This window comes from Candida pseudojiufengensis (genome assembly GCF_024610245.1).
Source record: "Candida pseudojiufengensis strain CBS 10847 chromosome Unknown scaffold7, whole genome shotgun sequence".
In the NCBI taxonomy this organism is placed as follows: Eukaryota; Fungi; Ascomycota; class Pichiomycetes; order Serinales; family Debaryomycetaceae; genus Lodderomyces; species Lodderomyces pseudojiufengensis.
The window spans coordinates 458,225-478,103 of NW_026261527.1; the positions used below are offsets into that span (position 1 = coordinate 458,225).

Sequence of the window (19,879 nt, forward strand, 5' to 3'; positions counted from 1 at the left end):
CTAAACAATCATATAGTTATCTTTCTTAATATTCTTTCATCCCCAATAATTTATACTACTGCCCATAATTGATAGGTCTTTTAAACAATAGAATGTGAGGTTCAGGAGCATGAGTTTCATAATGAGCCCAACCTAAACTTTGAGTAATTCCTAAACCTCTCCATTCTTCTTCTAATAAAATTCTTAATGTACCAGTTTCAGGATTAAAATAATCTTGTGGTATTATTTTTAACATATTTTTAGGTAACATTACATGTCTATATTCATGAGTATCATCATTATATCTGGGACTATAATGAATTAAATCTTGAAACTCTAATACTTTTGCTCTTTCTGCATCACTTAAATATCTTGGTTTTGATGACATTTTGTAAATTTGAAGTTTGTTGTTGATGCCTGAAAATTATGATTTGATGTATGAGTGCTCTAGATTGTAATTGAGTTGGATCTCAACAAAGTAGCTAGAAATGAATAATTATTTGAATGGTTTTTGAAGATGATATAGTAAATTGAATTTGGTCTCCTATAGTTTTTTCAGATTAGACGATGCTAAAGATTTAAGATTTCTGCAACAACAATGGAAGCTTGGTTTAAACTTATTTCTGGAGCTGCCAGTTAATTGTTTAAGTAATGAAAGTAAATTAACGAATGGAAGATTTGATAAAGATAGTGGTTAAAGATATAGATAATATTTGTGAAAAATCGGTTAAGGGTTTTTCTATTAAGAAAAAAAATAATATCAGAACCAATTATTACGCGTGAGTCTTAACTATAACATCGTTAAATAGAATGGACTACCATGATCAAAACATCGATAAGAACATAACTGATACAACCTAGCTTTATAAAAATTGCTCGCAGTGTTTCAATTCTAGATTCAGTTATCTGTAGATTGTAAGTTTGAAATATCTGAATGGTGCAGCGATCAAAATAAACATAGATTTTATCAGAGATCATTGAAGTAAAAATACCCAATTTTGGCGTCAATTGAGCGATGAATGCTACATGTGTTAAGTCATCAGAAGATTTCTTCATTAATTTATTCGTTAATATATTCATGACAAGATTATCTTGGATCCTAACTCCTAGCAGAACTGGATATAGGATCTCGATCTCTTGACCTGTAATGTGAACTTCGGTTATCGTGCAGACGATGTGAACTTCGGTTATCGCTAGAATGATGCGATTGGTGTGAGCTTGACCTTGGGTTGTGATGTGAGTGTGATGATGGACGTGATGATTTTTGTGATCTATGCCTATGTTTATCATCCGGCTTATGTATCCTGTTTGATGAAGATGATGAAGATATTTCAGTGCCCGGTATTCTCGACCTTCTTTGTTGTTGTTGCTGTCGTTTCATCATCGCCAAAGGGTCATTATCTAGTGCTGATGAATTACTACTACTTTTACTCAATCCTGACCCTATGATTTTATTCAATCGATCATTTCCACCGTTACTTCCCCTAGATTCTCTCTTATTGAAAGCTTGATTACCATTCAATAAACTTTCCACTTCTTTTTTACCATCAGTAAACTCCAAATTACTTTCAATAAACCCACTTGTATTTTTAGTTTCTTCTGCTTCTGGTGCTTCAAATGGTACATCATCATACATCCAACTTAATTTATTAACTTTTAATTTCTCATTAGTTGATAAATGATCCTTGTAATTATCACCATATTGTAATTTCAATAAGTCTATATATTCTTGTTCTTTTTTACTTTCTTCATTTTTAAGTTGATCTTCTTTTAATTGTTTGAGTTTTTTTTGTTCTAATTCCCATACTTTTGTTTGATTCTTGACTAGTTTCGGATTCCAAGACTTTTTGAGATTTAAATCACCTGCCATGTTGAATTATCGAGTGTATGCTATATGTTATTCGTAGAAAGTCTTTGCATTTGGTGTTGCTAAATGTAATATGAAGTAATAATTTTGTGTTCTGTATCAACTTTTCGTGCCATCAATTCACATTAAATTGAGAAATGAGATAGGGGAGAGTAAAGCAAATAAATGACTACAAATCAAAAAGTCCAAATCAAAAGTTGTTTTGATTACTGATCGATATATAAAACTAAATCTCTACCCGGAAGCAGCAATAGTAGCAGGCTGTTAATACAATACTAACTCTCTAATTATAAGAAAGAAGCAAGAATAATCCTTAAAAATACCATACTGATTTTCCTCTTTAAAAACCATGGATTTTAATATTCTTCTTAGGTAATTGTAATTGAGTAGTTAAAAACTCAGAAACTTTAGTTCTTTGATCACCTTGTAATTGAATAACTTCACCTAAATCATCATCTTTAACAATATTACCATTACAAGCAAAATCTTTTTTTAAAACTTTTAAAATTTTTTTTAAATCATATTCTTTTGGTACACCTTGAACTGTAGTTAAAGTTTTTCTACCGTTACGTTGTTGGATACGAATATGAATGTAATTAGTTGGTTGAGCTTCAGAATCACCAGTATCGGCGAATGGATCAAATGCGTTTAAGTTTTGGATAGTTGACATAAAATTTTCAGAAAGATTAAAATGTATTTCCCTTTCTTCTTTAGTGTTTGATTGATTAGTAGTAATTATATGAATACAGTTGTGATCTTAAAAGTGTTTCCTTAGATAGGTTTGAAAGTCTAGTGTTCTTATAGATTTTAAGCTTATCTATAATAAAATTAGTTGATTATGGTTAAATTTTGATTGTTATTTTTTTATATGTAAATTTTCTTTTCTTTCTTTTTTTTTTATAATTAGAATTTTGCCTATGATTAACATCTTAACATACATAATAAATTAAGTTTGAGTGACTTTCTTTTTTACATAATAAAATGAATGTCACAAAGTTTTTTTTTTTAATTGTCATGTCTACAAAACAAATGTCATTGAACTGGGCATGAGACACTACCTAATAATTTTACCCTGCTTGAACCTATTTGTGGAATTGAATTTAGCGATAGCGAGTCAGATGATTTGAAGCATGTGATTAGGAAAAACTTTTGGTTGGGTTTCGAATAATGTATCAATCTGATCTACTGTCTCAAGCATTTCACACTTCTTCAAAGTTTACTTGAAAGACGTATTACCAATAAAATTAAGCCCTACAATATCAAATTTTTTCATACATTGCACTTTCGAATTAAGTATTGTTTAGTAGCAAATCATCGTTTTATTTTTCGTAAATTCTTTAATTATTAAAGTTAACTAAGATTGAAAAAAACTGATTCAGACGACCCCAAAATTTTTCACTATGAAAATATTGATAAAATATTTTGATTTACTAAATCTAGTTAATCAGTAATTTCCCATACAGATCAAGTAAAAAATACGTTTTTAGATTTAAATTATATACTAGCTATAAAACAAAGTTTTCTTGCTTATTTGTGTATAAATATCTTCTACTAAGTCTTTTGATTTCTATTTTCAAATTGTTCGAAGTTTCATAGTCCTAAATCAATTATTTGAAGCGCAACAATATACATTTGAAGCAAAATATTTGAAACACAGATCTAATAATCACAATTCTAATTTCGCATAGGCTAATTTTATTTAAGTGTTCTAAGAAATTCACTACTTGACAACCCCAAAAAATTTTCAGATCTTTATCAATTTTACAATTCGATAGAAAGTCAAAGATATATAAATCATTCAATCAATTACTTTGTACTGATCTTTTATATTCATACATTATCACAAAATTATATTTAACGGAAATCTATTTTGTTAGAATCAAAATTAAGAGGAGAAAAAATAAGTTTTCAAATCAATTTGAATAATCATAATTATTTACAACCTCATCAACTTAGATCATAATTAAAAGAAAATTCAACGAATCAAGCACATCTTACTGTCTGATCCACTCAATCATACTCAATTATCAAAGACAATCCTCAAACTTAATTAAATTTTCACATTCATCAATTAATTGATACCAAATTAAATCAAATCAAACTGAATATGAGTACTAAAGAAAAGATTGAGATAGAAACATCAATTAAAACTCCAAAATCATCAACAACAGTAACCCCATCCATATCCAAAGATGAGTGTATCAAAGAGAGCAATAGCAAGGAACCAGTAGTGAATGAAAAAGAAAAGAAAAAACAAGCATTCATTACAAGAACAATTTGGACATTTGTAATGATTGGAGGTTTTTTCATAATTTTAGCATCAGGTCATTTACCTATAATAATAATGATATTAATATTTCAATTTTTAACATTTAAAGAAATTATTGCATTAACTTCAGAACCTGCAAGAGATAAAAATATTCCTTATAATAGATCATTAAATTGGTATTTTTTAGTTACAACTTGGTATTATCTTGATTTCCCATCATTTGTTGAATTTTTTCAAGATAAAATATTATCAAATAAAATTTTAACTTTATTAGTTATAAATCATAAATTTGTTAGTTATACTTTATATATTGCAGGATTTATATTTTTTGTATGGACTTTAAAAAAGGGATTTTATAAATTTCAATTTGCTCAATTATGTGTTACTCATATGACATTATTATTAGTTGTATTTCAAGCTCATTTAATAATTGATAATATTTTAAATGGTATATTTTGGTTCTTTTTACCATCTGCTTTAGTTATTGTAAATGATATTTTTGCATATATTTGTGGTATTACATTTGGAAGAACTCAATTGATTGAAATATCACCTAAAAAAACTGTGGAGGGATTTGTTGGGGCTTGGATTTGTACTGGTATTGCAGCTGTTATTGGATCATATGTATTATCAAAATCAGATTATTTAATTTGTCCTGCTGAAAATTTATCAACTCATTTGTATAATTATCCTATATGTGAACCAAATCCTGCTTTTATACCTCAAGTTTATCAATTACCTCAAAATATAATAGATTTATTAGGTGGTAATATTGAAGTTATAACTTTTAAACCAATATATTTCCATGCAGCAAATTTAGCAACTTTTGCATCATTAATTGCACCATTTGGTGGATTTTTTGCAAGTGGATTAAAAAGAGCATTTGGAATTAAAGATTTTGGAGATACTATTCCAGGTCATGGAGGTATAACTGATAGATTTGATTGTCAATTTTTAATGGGTTCATTCACTTATTTATATTATCAAACTTTTATAAGTAATCATAATGTTAATTTAGGTAAAATTTTACAAATGGCAATTATAAATTTAAGTTTACCACAATTAGTTCAATTAGTTAAAAGTATATTGAGGTATTTGAATAGAGAACAAGTAATTGATGATGATAAATTAAAAGTCATATTTGACATTTTAGAACTTCAAAATTAATGACCTTACCGAGTACCCAATCAATTAATTAACATCATACAACTTCTCATAAAGGAAAAAATTTAGAAAAAAAAAAGTAAAAATACATCGAAAATAAAATACATCAAGTTCAATAGTTTGTATATTTGTAATTTATTTAATATTTAATTGTTAATATATTATCTTTACTTCCGCAGGAATCTATACCAGCTCGGCCTATAAGATTCTTGATCTGATCTAAATCTCAGGAACGATTATTTGTTTACAATTTCAGGTGGTAATTGCAAGGCTGATTGCTATAATTTAGGAACAAGCCTATTCAAGCTTTGGTTAGTAAAATTGAAAATTCTTGGTCCAAATCTCGTATATTTTTCGCGTACTAATTTTTTATCAACACTTGCACTACTTACTTTTTTTGTAAGTTAATCCAGCACCAATAAGCAACAATTAACAATTATCACAGATAAAGCCTTAAACGCTGGAAATATTACGTGTAGCACAAAGTAGGACAAACGAATCATAGGCTTTGGGCTAAGACTATTTTTTTTTTGCGATATTAGTGGATCAAATCACTTGATAAGTGTTACTTGCAGTTTATTCGCTTAATCGATGAAGGATACGTTTAACACTGCCAAATCACAGAGTGTGAAGGAAAAGGGAACTACTAATTTAAAAACTAGCGAAGAGTGATAAAGTCATAAAACAGTTTGTGCTAGTCTAATACTAATAGAATTACGGAAGTTAAAGTCTTTTTATCTTCTTTTCTAAAAATAAAAAATTGATGTCAAAAAAGAAGCAAAATCAACGATCTCGCTGGTTCAATAACTGAATCGATTATACTATATACAGATGTACTTGAACTTATTCTCGAAACACGAATAAATTCTTAACCGTTTGTGTTGTTTCAGAATTTATTCTACATGTTTTGAATGCTTGTTAAAAATCAAATCGTATTTCCTAATTGGGATTTTTGCTGCGCAGAAAATTCGATTTACCTTCTGCATATGCATAGAATTAATAGAAATGGTTGCAAAATGTAATTATTAACATGGATCAAATCAAATTTTGATTTTGACAAACAAAGAGGTACATGTGATTCAACCAGCAGTTTAGATTTGAGTTGGAATAAACTATAAAAGACTAAATTGATCCACTTAAATTTTTTGGATTCAATCATAACCCTTCTTTCTTTTCAATTTATCAATCAAACTATTTACATTCATTTATAATTCATTATTATTCACCCAAGACTTTCGTTAATTTGAGGTGAGTCCACATTCGTTACTACAACAAACTTAGACATTCGTTAATAACTTCAAACTACTACATTCGTTAATAAATTAAAACTACTACATTCATTATCTCAAATATCACATTCTTTACAAAATAATAAAACATATAAAAAATGATTTCAATAATATATACATTCTTTTTGATAAACCTCATAGCTGCAGTACCATTACCAGCAATAATAACGAGGTATCATACTGCTGAAGCAGTAACACAAACTATTTTAAAAACAACAGGCACAACAACAGTTTGGATAGCACCAGTTGGAATATTCGTAAATCCTGATGGAAGTTCTTCAACAAGTACTGTTTGGGATGGTCAATGGAATACTTATCCTGTTACTTTCACTTCAAATGTTAATAAAGGTGCCGCTGCTCCAGCTCCTACCACACCTACTACTACTCAAGAGCCAGCACCCGAACCAACTACACAAGCTCCTGCATTAGTTCAACCAACTACTACTTCTATTGCTCCTCCACCAACAACTGAAACTACACCACCTCAACCTTCAACTACTGCAGCTCCTCCTCCTCCTCCTCCTCAACCAGAAACTACTCAAGCTGCACCACAACCACAACCAACAACTTCATCTCAAGCTCCTCCTCCTCCACCTAAATCAGAAACTACTCAAAATCAACCAGAGACATCATATGTTGCTCCAACTACTTCAACTACTTCCACAACCACTACATCAAGCTCAACTACAACTCAAGGTTCACAACAAACACCATCTGATGCTAAAGGAGCAGGATTAAATGCCAATTTAAGTCCACCAAATTCAATAGTTTATTCCCCATATGCTAATGATCATGGATGTAAATCATCAGATCAAATTAATGAAGATTTGGAATTCATTGCAAGTAAAGGTATAAAAAACATTAGATCATATGGAACAGATTGTGGTTCATTAACTACTGTATTAACAAAAGCAAAACAATTAGGATTAACGGTTAATCAAGGTGTTTGGATCTCCGAAGCAGGTATAGATTCAGCTGATGATCAAATTAATCAAATCATATCATATGGACAACAAAATGGTTGGGACATATTCAATTTAATTACATTTGGTAATGAAGCAATAAATTCAAATTTTATAAGTATAAATGATATGTTAAAAAAATTTAATTCAGTTAAATCTAAATTACAATCAGCTGGTTATCAAGGTTATGTTACAACAGCTGAACCTCCTGCTACATTTATTAAATATCCTCAATTATGTACTCAAACTAATATGGATATAGTTGCAATTAATCCTCATTCATACTTTAATGAAAATATAAGTCCAGAAAATTCAGGAAATTATGTTACATCACAACAATCACAAGTTGCTTCATTATGTAATGGTAAATCAGTATGGATAACAGAAACTGGTTATCCTTCTCAAGGTTCAACTTTAGGTTTAAATGTTCCAACTTTATTAAATCAAAAAATTGCAATTGAAAGTATATTAAAAGAAACTGGTGGTGATTGTACTATTTTAACTACTTATAATGATTTTTGGAAAGATCCAGGTCCATATGGTATTGAACAATATTTCGGTGTTATAAATTTATTTAATTAAGTTATCAATTTCTTTCTACATTTTCATTTGCATTTTTTCATTTCGTTTGCATTTCGTATTTATATGATTATTTACATAGACTTTTAAATAAAAGAGACATTAAATTTTTGAAAAACGTTCATTAATTCATCAAGTATATAATTTAAAAATCTATAATTTTTTCTGGAAAAAATTCATCAATTAATTCCAAATAATAAGGTTTTAATTTTTCAATATTTTCTAATTTATCAATTTTAGAATATAAATCATATTTATTAAAAGCTTTTACAGCTTTTAACATTTCTTTATCTTCATCATTCATTAAATAACTATAAGCAAATTCTTGATGCCATGGATAAAAACTATGATAACGAATCATTGCTAATGCTTCTTTTGGTAAATTTGAATGTTTTTTAACAATATGATACATATATTCATCATGACCCCAACTTAACATTACTTTATCTAATCCACAATGTTTTGAATATATACCATATTTTGTATTATAAAGAGGATTTAAAAAATCTGGATTTTTGGTAAAACTTTGTGGGAAAATTATTCTTTTTGAAAATTTACAACCAACTGGGAAAGTATCTCCCACAACATCCCATTGACCTTTTGAATCAAAAAAATATAATAATTTACCTAAATCATGAATTAATCCAACTAATTGAAACCAACGAGGTTTACCATCTTTTCTAATAGCTTCAGCGGTTTGTAAAGCATGATCAATTTGTGATAATTCAGTATCTGGATCACTATCATCTAATAATTTATTTAATTTTTCTAATCCTTCCCATATTGACATTTTATCTCTTGTTTTAGTTTTAAAATTTATACGAGCTTGAATATTATAAGCAACTGTTTGTTTTTCATGTTGTTCTTCATAAAATTCTTTAACTCTATCACAAGCAAGTTCATATTGTCGAAAAGCTTTTTTATCTATATTTTTATAATAATCTGTAGTGGTTTGCCAATCTTCATCTATTATTTTGTCATCTGATTCATCTTGTATTTGTATTTCTTCTTCTATTGATTTTTCGTTAGTTGTTTTGGATTTTAATGAATTTCGTAGTTTATTCACGTTAAGTACATCATCATCTATTTTTTCTAATATTTGTCCTTTTCTTTTATCATTTAGTGAATCATCTTTGTTTGTCTTTGATGTATCTTTCGTTACTCTTGATGTCATATCATTCTTCAGTTTGAATAAGGTTAAAGAATATTTTTTTAGTGATGTTATTTTTGTGTCTACGATCTTAAATCAATATACAACCAAAATAGAATAATCATTATCAGAGTATTCATTACAAACAAAAATCAAGTAAGATCAAAGAACTTTTATTAAATTATCACGTAGCTAATATACAACAAACATCCAAATGAGAAATAAAATGTTTAAATTATCTTAGATCAATGCAACAGCACCAACAACTAATAATAATGGAATAGTGAAAATAGCACTATTTAATTGAGAAGCACTACCTTCATATACTGGAATAGTACCATTATTAGTATAATTGCTAGCAATTGAACTTGAACCTTGAACAATTATTGGTGATGAAATAGTTGAAGTAACTTCAACATAATAAGTTTCAGTTTCTCCAGCATTAGTTGATTTTGAAATTTCAGTTGCAATAGTAACTGATGGTTTTCCAGTTGAACCTTCACCAATAACAACAACAGATGGGGCTGATGATTCAGCAGCAACGGTAGATTTTGTTTCAGAAGCAACAACAACTGGTTTAGTTTCAGAAGCAACAATAACTGGTTTAGTTTTAGAAGCAGATTCAGTTTCACCTGGAATACTGACAACTGGTTTAGTTTCAGATGGGATAACAACAGCAACTGATTCACTTGATTTTGGATGAACTGGAACAACAACTGATGAAGCAGTCAATGGACAATAAGTTGTAAAAACGGTTTCATTTTCTGTTATGATAACGATTCCTGTTTCAACTGGTACTTTTGAACATTTATTTTCACTACAAGATGTTATTGTAACGACAGTGTGTTTGATATCGGTGACTGTTGATAAAGCACCTCCATTTGATTTATTTGATCCTTCTGATGATCCATTTGAACCGTTTGAACCGTTTGAACCTTCTGATGATGAACCTGATTCGGAAGAAGCACCATTGGAAGCTGATGATGATGAGGTAATTGAAACTGAACCGCTGACACCACCTTCAATTGATGAGGAAGTAGTGTTTTGGTAACCGCTTGATGATGAAGTAAGAACGAGAACTGATGATGAAGTAGTTGGAGCTGATGAAGTAGTAGAAGTGGTTGTTACATCTGAGCTAGTTGTAGTAACAGCTGATGTAGATGATGATGATGATGATGAGGTAGTTGAAGTGGTTGAGGTTGATGAAGTAGTTGAAGAAGTTGATGATGGAGCTGGACAAGTAGCATCATTTAATACACTTTTAACTTGTTGTAAATAATTTTCACCATTTGAATTAATATTTGAAAAAGCACCAGAAGCATCCCATAATGAAACACCAGCAAAATGTTTATCACATTTAATTTCATCAATTTTTTTAGCTAAATCATCTGAATTAACATAACCATTAATATTATCAGTTGCAGGAATACCAACAAATAATTGAATATTTGAATTTGGAGCTGAATCAGCAAATTTTGACCAAGTATCATAATTAAATGAACCATCTAATGAACAATAATTGTTATAAAATTGAATAAAAGCAAAATCTAATGGAACTTTTGATAATAATTCACCAACTTTAGCATCTGGATAAACACATTGAGGAGAAGCAGATAAATAATATTGTTTTGAACCATCAAATTTAGATCTTAATGATGTAGCTAATTCAGAATAACCAGTTGATTCACCTAATTCAATATCAAAATCAAATCCATCAACAATAGCATCATCAAATGGTCTTTCTGGATCTTCTGATCCATTACCAAATTTATTCCATAAAGTATTTGCAAATTCAGTAGCTTCATTAGTATTTGAAAAACCATATTTTCCTGCTGCACCACCTAATGATAATAAAACTTTTTTACCTTGAGATTGACAAGTTTTAATATCTTCACCAATTCTTTGACAATGTAATAAACCAGAAGGATAAGTATCACCACATTGATTTGCAAAATTTACATTCGTTGGATCAGGGAAATCATTTAAAAATGATAATAAAACAATTTCAGCATCTGAATTATCACAATAATGAGATAATCTATCTTGACCACCTGCACCATTTTGACCCCAATAAATGGCAACATTATTGGAAGCTGCAAAAGCTAATGTTGAAGTAGCTAATAATGATAAAATTGAAGTTGATAACATTATTATTTATTTATATTTAATTTAATTCGAAGATATTGATTTGAATGATAGAAGGGATTAAACGAATGACTATGGTTAAGTTTGTTTAGGTAGTTAACGAGAGACTATGGGTGAGTGAGTTGATTCAAATGATTTTGATCAATGATATATCCAAATTAAGATTATTAATTTTAATAAACAAGAAGATTTAAAATAAGAAAATTTACGAATCAAAGAGAAATCTATGTTCATTTTATATAATTTAAATTAAAAAAATATTTGACAGAATAAACAAATAAATAAATTGCCTTTTATTGAAAGAAATTGCAAAAGGACTAAAAAAATTTTATTTTATTAATTTGTTGATATTTTGAAAAATCGTTCTATTACACAAAATTAGATCGAAAATTAATTGTCCTATTGTTAAAAGTTAAAAAGGTTAAATTTGTCACTCGGTTAGTCAAACAAATACTAATCTAAATCATCAAAATAATAATAATAATAGTTTTAGTAAACATACAACAACCAGTAAAGTGGAGTCCAGTATTATAACGAACCAGTGCTATAACTATTATAATTTATGATTAAGACTCATATGGAATGTTAGCTCATCTTTCAAATCTTTATTGAACTCATTTTTATAAAGCTCTTATTTTATTTTTAAATCTGCAATAGTTACTTGATACATACAATATGTATCTTACTCTTTCACCGTAAAATTTGCGAGAAGAGAGACGAAATTTTCTTAATGCGTGTAACTTTAGTCATAAAAGTGAATAGACAATAGGAAAAAAAATTTCGTGTTTTTTTAAAACAATAATATATAAAGTATAAAGTGTTAAATCAAAAAAACTCATCCAAGAATGGTAATGATCTAAACAAATTTAGTTTTATGGTTAGTCTAGTGAATATTAGTGTTAAATAGTTGGCCGGCAATATTTTAATTTAGCAGACCAACATCCTTTGATTGGTTTAAAACCTACAAGAAAGTCGTGTGGGGTTGGAGATTGAGGTAGATTTGCTTTTTAGCATGTGGTACTTTGATCTTACTAACCACATGAAATATAATGGTAGTCGATCATCAATAGTGGTTGAGTAAATTTTGGAATTATCGATTAAAGGGACTAGATTATTATATATAATTTCTCTCTAAATTTCTTATTTGCTTTGTTTAGTTGTTAATAATAGTAACAAATTAAGCTTATTAATATTTTTTACTTTTGGGATCTTTAGATCTAAAGATCTCGTATTCTATAAAAATCTTGTCTTAAAAAAAAAGATTTCTTCGTTTATTTAAACTCAAAAGTTTCGTACTCAACATACATTTCAGAGTCATTTTTAATTTTAAACAAATAACAACTAAACCAATTAGATGGTTTGTTCATTTCAATACTAAACTTATAGCATGACTAAATAATTTAACAAGTTAATCAGGTTGGGCAGTGTCTATATTGAATGAGAATTTAGTGGTTTAGCGCAAATTTATATGATAAATTTATACTAGAAATAATTCAGTACACAAAAACCCATAATATAAATTAGATCAAAGAGACACAAAGATAAAATTTTAAGCCTTTTGATCAATAGGGTTTTTTGACTTTTTTTATTGAGGTAATTTGATATTCACAATTGGAGGAAAGATCGTTCATCAAAATCTGTAACATTGTTGCATAGTGTGGCAGGTGTTAAGCCTTAACAATACGAAAGTATAACTTAATAATAAGACCAAATGGCTGATAAATGGTTTATTTTATGGGTTTGTTTTGTTTTAGACTTATTGTCGTGAAACTAATTAACAAATATTGTCACAGTATTGAATAAAAGACTAACAAATTTTTAGTCCCGATAGTGTACAATTTGTAATTGATTTCACGATAACTTTCTACAACAAATTAAAGTTTAATTAAAGCAACTTTCACAATCTGAATTTAATGACATTTTGATGCGCTTGTTTCAAAACTAAACGCAATTGACTTCTTTAAAAATAGAAAACAAAATATTTTTTATTGTACGATTTTTTAAATCTCGCGTAAATTTGTGTCAACGCAATCAAATAACATCGATCGATTAATCACGACTTGCTTCATACTTATACATATGAATTTGCCTTCGCTTATTTAACATTAAAACTTTTTATTGACTGAATTCTGAATCTCATGTGAGGAGAAATCGAGAGAAAATTGAAGGTCGATAAGTCCTTTTTCAATTCATCATATGTCCTGACTCAATAGAGGGTAACAATCTTACAGTTTTTAAAGTGTTCACGTTCAACATATATGATGTCAATTGGGTTGGAACTTGCTTTTTTATAAGATTAAAGGCAGATTTTATTGAGGTTGTATGTCATCTTCCATTAATTATAATGAGCTTTTGAGAATGCAATAAGATAATTAAGTTCAAAGTCAAAGAAAATTACAAGTTGGAATGTTAGAATGTATCTAACACTTGTTCAAGAAATATGGTTCAACTTCAGTTTCAGTAATGTTTCCTGTCCCAAAAATGAGTGAAGTATTATGCATAATAGTAAAAAATGTTATTTTTATGGCTCGAAATAAATGGCAAACATTGGGGTTAATCGGTGTTAACAGCTGCACCAATTAGATAGGATGGTCGGTTTAGTATGCTAATTGATCTAAGAGAATTGATCAGGCATGTTTAGCTGGAAGGTGTTCACTTTCATTTAAATTACCTCAAGTGTGGGTTAAGATTAATGTAAGTGACCACCCTCTAGCTTAACATGCCTGTTCAGTTCTCTCAAATCATTCAACCCTCAACGAAAAATCATGAGCCCTAAATATAAATCTCTTACTCAATGTATCAGAATCCTATTCCTTTGGAACCACCATAATTTTTTAAGATCTTTCGAACAAATGAGAACTTAAATACTTTACAGCAAACATCTTTAACTTCAAGTTCACTAGAATTCAAAGAAGCTTAGGAGAAATTATCAAAAAAATGATTAGTTAATATTTTGTTCCAATTCAAAATAGTTTATCTATTAGGTATTCCCCGATCGAACTTCCAAAATGGAAATTACATTATGAAATCTTGACAAACTATGGTTCAAGGATGTGTGTGACGTTCTCTTGATATTGAAGAAGGAATAATAGTTTGTAACTTTTTACCTTCGCATTAAAATTAATCTGATCAACATTTGATTCGATATTTTACTTTTTTTTTTTTTTTCTTTACTTTAGTAGTAGCTCGCTCATGTCGTATGATGAAAATATCAGACCAATTACTGATGTATTCTTTATCTAAATTAAAATTAAAGTTTTAACTTTAATTCCGAGATAAACTTTATAATAATAAGCGGAATTAAAAAAAAAAAAGTTGGTTGTGGCTCTAATTGATCTTATTAATACAATTCAAAACCATTTCAATTATTTCATCAAAGGATCAAATTCAAACAAGATTGAACCAAAAGTGTTATCAATTCTTGGTCACAAAGTTACTATTGACATCAATTGACTAGACACCACCAAAAAAAATGGATTACGTTACACATTTACCAAAAGAAGATCCATCAATATCAACAACATCAAAATATAATTTAAAATATTATGATCCAGTAAAATACTATGATTTTCATATTTATTATTTTCATCGTATTCCTGAATCATTACAAGAGTCGGATAAATTACGTGAAAAATTAATAGCTGATTTTCCAGAAGATTCAAAAAATGGTTCAATATTAATTAAAAAATTACCAAATGATACAATAATTGGGCCTCATCCAACTCAATTTTGGGAAGCTGATGTTCAAAGACCAGAAATTTTTGTGAAAGTTTTAAGTTGGTTTCAATTAAATCATGGAAATTTATCAGTTTTAATTCATCCTCAAACTGGTAATGATTTAAAAGATCATTTTGATTATGCTTTATGGTTAGGTGATAAATTACCTTTAATTAATGTTTTTCCACCAAGTGATGGTAGTATACCTGAATTTGGTGTTAAAGGTGGTAAAAGAATTAAAACTGAAGATTATGATGATTTTAAAACTGTGTTAGAATAGAATAGACTAGGTCTTATCTCCTTACTTTATCGAACTTTGTAAGCATACTGCCTTACATTTATGAATGGGCTGTTGATAATTCAACTTTCTTATCTAAATCTAGTAGTTCACTAATGCTGTTAGAGACAGTCTTGAACTAAATAAATATAAACAACTATTGAGCACATTTATTTTGCCAATTAATTCCTGTTGAACACCTTCATAATTTGTGAATTTCGTGCTATCAGGATGACCCAGTAAAATATCACACAACCGTTCTACCCCTGCCACCAGATGGATCAAATAATTTCATAGTGATACAGCAAGACCATTTAACGTTAAGCTTAAAGTAATATGTATTCACTCTGGATGATGAATATTCTGATCTTCTTCATACGATATTTGCAACAGGAGTTAATGGGCAAAGCAAAAGTACTCAACAACAAGTAAACTTTCAAGATGATACAACATGATTTGTTCTTAAGCCTCTTAAAGTAACTTCAATGGTCAAATCTAAGCACTAAAGCTGGTTTAGGACACATAGCTTTTCAACAGCTATTAACCATCTTGCAGACATGCAAATTCAAGGTATGTCAAAGCCGGTAAAAGTGTCCCTCTAATCTTCATAACCTATTTGCTTGGTTCAAAACTCTGCTTATATGGATTTTGGATATTCATGTTTGGACATAATTTTGATTGGACCACTCTCCTATTTTACAAAACATATTGACTGCTTAAGTGTATATTTTAATTCATTCCACATGTTGATTTCCTAAACTAATTTCCTATGTTTCTCAGTTCCATTCATTTCGGTGCTTAAAAGTCCTTCAATTTCCAATTTTATGTCTTATGTAAATTGATGATGAAGTTGAATCAAATGTCTTCGAATAAAGAAGGTTATACACGGCATCATAATGTTTGTTGTTAATTAAAACAATTCTTTGAACTTTTTCCTATAAACGCATAAACCTTCAAAATGCATAAAAATTAATTAAAATTTATGAAAAAAAAGAAAAAAAAAAAAAATCTTTATTGTTAAACTGCCTTAATCTTAATTAATTACATACAATGTAGTATTAATATTAAATATAATATAACCATCATAAACATATACATAAATGTTATTTTTCATCTTCGGAAATCATTGAAATAAGATCATTGGAATTTAAAAGTGAAAAGAGGAAGAAAAGCACATCCTGCAAATCAAATACAAAAGCTATTTAATCAAATCATCATCATCATCCCTACTACCATTACACAATCTAAATAAAAGTTTCTTATCAGTTACTTTTGAAAAACATTCAAGAAAAAACAAAAATAAAATGGCACAATTATCTTCACAAGGTAATAATGCTATAATATATTTAAGTTATGCTTTCATGTTAGCTACTGGTTTATTTTTAGCTTGGAAATATGCTTCAAAAGATGATTTCTTAGCTTCAAATGGTACTCAAAGAGGTTTACCATTAGCTTTAAATTTTATTGCTTCAGGTATGTTTAAATAATTCAGAAGGAGGGAAAAAAATTTAGAAGAAAAATATCCTGGGTTCAAATCACTTCAATATCAGGAGAAGATTACTTAGAAGAGGACCTTTTGCCTACGAGAAGATTGAATAAAAGGTGTAAAACAATCAAGTTGATCTATTTCTCTTTTGAAATTGAATCACAAACACTATTTCATCATGAATACTAACAAACACCATTTATAGCTATGGGAGTAGGTATAATATCGACTTATGCACAAATAGCTAATCTTTCAGGATTACATGGATTATTAGTTTATACATTATGTGGAGCTATACCAATATTAGGATTTGCAATATTTGGACCAATTATAAGAAAAAAATGTCCAAATGGATTTATATTAACTGAATGGGTAAGACAAAGATTTGGTATTGTTACATGTTTATATTTAAGTTTTTTTACATGTTTAACTATGTTTTTATTTATGGTTGGTGAATTAAGTGCTATAAGAGGTGCAATTGAATCATTAACTGGTTTAAATGCATTAGGAGCAGTTATTGTTGAATGTGTTGTTACTACAATTTATACATTTTTTGGTGGGTTTAGAATTAGTTTTATAACTGATAATTTTCAAGGAGTTTGTGTATTAATTTTATTAATTATATGTGCTTGTGGTATGGGATCATATATTGAAATAGATCCTTCAAAAGTTGGACCATCAGGTTTATTAAAAGCAAATAAATTAGGTTGGCAATTAGTTTATATATTATTTGTTGCTATTGTTACTAATGATTGTTTTATGGCTGGTTTTTGGTTAAGAACTTTTGCAAGTAAAACAAATAAAGATTTATGGATTGGTTGTTCAATTGCTTCATTTGTTACTTTTGTAATATGTACATTAATTGGAACTACTGGATTTTTAGCTGTTTGGTCAGGAGATTTAACAGTTGGTGATGAAAATGGTTATAATGCATTTTTTATATTATTAGCTAAAATGCCAAGATGGTTAGTTGCATTTGTTATAATTTTCTGTATTATATTATCAACTTGTACTTTTGATTCATTACAATCTGCAATGGTTTCAACTATTTCAAATGATGTATTTAGAAATAAATTACATACTTATTATACAAGGGTTTTAGTTATATTAGTAATGGTACCAATTGTTGTATTAGCTGTAAAAGTAGCTGATAATATTTTACAAATTTATTTAATTGCAGATTTAGTTAGTGCAGCAGTTATACCTGCAGTATTTTTAGGATTAAGTACAAGATTTTTTTGGTATTTAAGAGGTTTTGATGTTATGTGTGGTGGATTAGGTGCATTAATTGGTGTATTTATATTTGGAACAGTTTATTATGGTAATGCAAGAGATGGTGGTAAATTATTATTAATTTGGAATGGTATATATGATTCTGAAGATTGGGGTGCATTTGGAGCATTTGTAATAGCTCCAGTTGGTGGTGTTATAATAACTTTATTTGCTGCTGGAGTTAGAATATTGACATTATTTATTTATTCTAAAATAACAGGTGAACCATTTACAGCTTTAGATAAACCTGAAGAATTACCTGATATTGTTGAAGATCAAACCATATATCCAAGTGAAGATGATAAAAAAAGTGCTTAATTTTGTATAAAGTATAATTTTGTAATATTAATTAGAAATTTTAATTATTTTTGATTGTAGCTATTTGATTTAAATTTTGTAAACCGATATTTTGCTAAAATCCTTGGAAATGAGTAAGCTTCGCTATGACTCTTGGAAATGAGTAAAGGGGATTTGTGCTATGTGATAGTTCATTCGGAGCTCAATTCTCGCTGATTTTGATGGTGTTTCGTTTTACAAGACCTGATAAGATTTCTTCCTGACGGAATGGGTCGACCAGATTTAAGTGCTAAAGAGAATGATATCGAAAAGTTTTTGCATGTGTATAATCATTTTATTGATCTATACAAAAGTTAATGGGATTGAAGCCAATGATAAAATGAACATCACATACAAGTGTTAGAAGTGCTTTTTCAAAAAAGACTTGGTAAATCAGGTGAATTTAACTATTCGCCGAATTTACATCGGTCATTTTTAGAAAAGCACTTATAACACTTGTCTAGTGGATGCTCATAGGTATCATTAACAACTCAAGCGTAACCAGTGAAAATATTTCTAACACCAAATACAAAACCTGAGTTATCTTTAGTATAAAAAATTTGTTGAATTCACTACCTTGGGTTGCATAACTCCACAGCCTCCTATTTTCTCATTTTATTTTGATTTAATGGTGTTATTCATGATTTTTGATGGAAGCTTGCTGTGATTTCAGAATATTCAATAAACCAAGTATATGAATGAAGATAATCATAAGAAAAATGAATCGAGTACTTCATCTTCCTCAAAAATTGCTCCATTAAGAATGTCTTTGGTTGGAAGTTTGCTACCAGCATATCTCAAAAAGATATAAATGTTGTCGATGTGGAATTCTTATGTGATGTAATCCATATTTACATCATGCATCTGAACTTTGTTACCATATTGCAAACATAAATAATCTTGACTGACGACAACTACACCAGAAACTTGTCATTACTGTTCGGAACATCAACTAAAGATTATTTGCAATGGAGATGAAACCAAATCCCCGACACATCCTTTCAAAGAATTTTTTCTCAATTCAATTATTTGGTAGATCAACTATAATATTCATATGGTTAGTATGAATTACTTACCTCTGATTATTTCATGACTCCAGGAGAATCATGAAGTATTTTAGCGTGAAAATGCTTCAAACTTATGGCATTTCATTTGTTTGATCATCTTAAGTATGAATACCTTTCTATACCAAATTGATGATCTATCAGAATTGTTTGAAAACTTAGGCTTAAATTGATTGATTAATTTATGAATTGAAAAATAGAGAGAACAAATGAATTTGAATTAAAATTCCATCCTGTATATAAAGTACATTTGGAAATCTTTAAAACCATGCACCCTGTAATATCTTTATCAGTTGAAATAGATAATAACAAGAATTACCAAC

General features: G+C 28.7%; 9 protein-coding genes across 9 annotated transcripts; 4 read left to right on the plus strand and 5 right to left on the minus strand. All coding sequences in view use genetic code 12, as the record gives it.

Annotated features, from left to right (window-relative positions):
- Positions 1 to 55: 55 nt before the first annotated feature.
- CKS1 (cyclin-dependent protein kinase regulatory subunit) lies at positions 56 to 367 on the minus strand (the record flags this gene model as incomplete). Its single annotated transcript, XM_051756828.1, has 1 exon — positions 56 to 367. The coding sequence occupies one exon, from the start codon at positions 365 to 367 to the stop codon at positions 56 to 58; it is 312 nt and encodes a 103-aa protein (XP_051615162.1).
- Positions 368 to 1,078: 711 nt separating this feature from the next.
- KGF55_002175 (U2-type spliceosomal complex subunit) lies at positions 1,079 to 1,849 on the minus strand (the record flags this gene model as incomplete). Its single annotated transcript, XM_051756829.1, has 1 exon — positions 1,079 to 1,849. The coding sequence occupies one exon, from the start codon at positions 1,847 to 1,849 to the stop codon at positions 1,079 to 1,081; it is 771 nt and encodes a 256-aa protein (XP_051615163.1).
- Positions 1,850 to 2,186: 337 nt separating this feature from the next.
- Positions 2,187 to 2,516, minus strand: SUI1 (translation initiation factor eIF1; the record flags this gene model as incomplete). The annotated part of the gene is made up of 1 exon (XM_051756830.1): positions 2,187 to 2,516. The coding sequence occupies one exon, from the start codon at positions 2,514 to 2,516 to the stop codon at positions 2,187 to 2,189; it is 330 nt and encodes a 109-aa protein (XP_051615164.1).
- Positions 2,517 to 3,953: 1,437 nt separating this feature from the next.
- Positions 3,954 to 5,282, plus strand: CDS1 (phosphatidate cytidylyltransferase; the record flags this gene model as incomplete). Its single annotated transcript, XM_051756832.1, has 1 exon — positions 3,954 to 5,282. One exon carries the CDS (start codon positions 3,954 to 3,956, stop codon positions 5,280 to 5,282), a length of 1,329 nt encoding a protein of 442 aa, XP_051615165.1.
- Positions 5,283 to 6,666: 1,384 nt separating this feature from the next.
- On the plus strand, positions 6,667 to 8,112 carry SCW11 (putative glucan endo-1,3-beta-D-glucosidase; the record flags this gene model as incomplete). Its single annotated transcript, XM_051756833.1, has 1 exon — positions 6,667 to 8,112. One exon carries the CDS (start codon positions 6,667 to 6,669, stop codon positions 8,110 to 8,112), a length of 1,446 nt encoding a protein of 481 aa, XP_051615166.1.
- Positions 8,113 to 8,254: 142 nt separating this feature from the next.
- On the minus strand, positions 8,255 to 9,283 carry KGF55_002179 (uncharacterized protein; the record flags this gene model as incomplete). Its single annotated transcript, XM_051756834.1, has 1 exon — positions 8,255 to 9,283. The coding sequence occupies one exon, from the start codon at positions 9,281 to 9,283 to the stop codon at positions 8,255 to 8,257; it is 1,029 nt and encodes a 342-aa protein (XP_051615167.1).
- Positions 9,284 to 9,499: 216 nt separating this feature from the next.
- CHT2 (GPI-linked chitinase CHT2) lies at positions 9,500 to 11,407 on the minus strand (the record flags this gene model as incomplete). The annotated part of the gene is made up of 1 exon (XM_051756835.1): positions 9,500 to 11,407. One exon carries the CDS (start codon positions 11,405 to 11,407, stop codon positions 9,500 to 9,502), a length of 1,908 nt encoding a protein of 635 aa, XP_051615168.1.
- A 3,469-nt stretch (positions 11,408 to 14,876) lies between these two features.
- On the plus strand, positions 14,877 to 15,401 carry KGF55_002181 (uncharacterized protein; the record flags this gene model as incomplete). The annotated part of the gene is made up of 1 exon (XM_051756836.1): positions 14,877 to 15,401. The coding sequence occupies one exon, from the start codon at positions 14,877 to 14,879 to the stop codon at positions 15,399 to 15,401; it is 525 nt and encodes a 174-aa protein (XP_051615169.1).
- Positions 15,402 to 16,702: 1,301 nt separating this feature from the next.
- Positions 16,703 to 18,474, plus strand: KGF55_002182 (uncharacterized protein; the record flags this gene model as incomplete). The annotated part of the gene is made up of 2 exons (XM_051756837.1): positions 16,703 to 16,871; positions 17,090 to 18,474. 2 exons carry the CDS (start codon positions 16,703 to 16,705, stop codon positions 18,472 to 18,474), a joined length of 1,554 nt encoding a protein of 517 aa, XP_051615170.1.
- Positions 18,475 to 19,879: the final 1,405 nt, after the last annotated feature.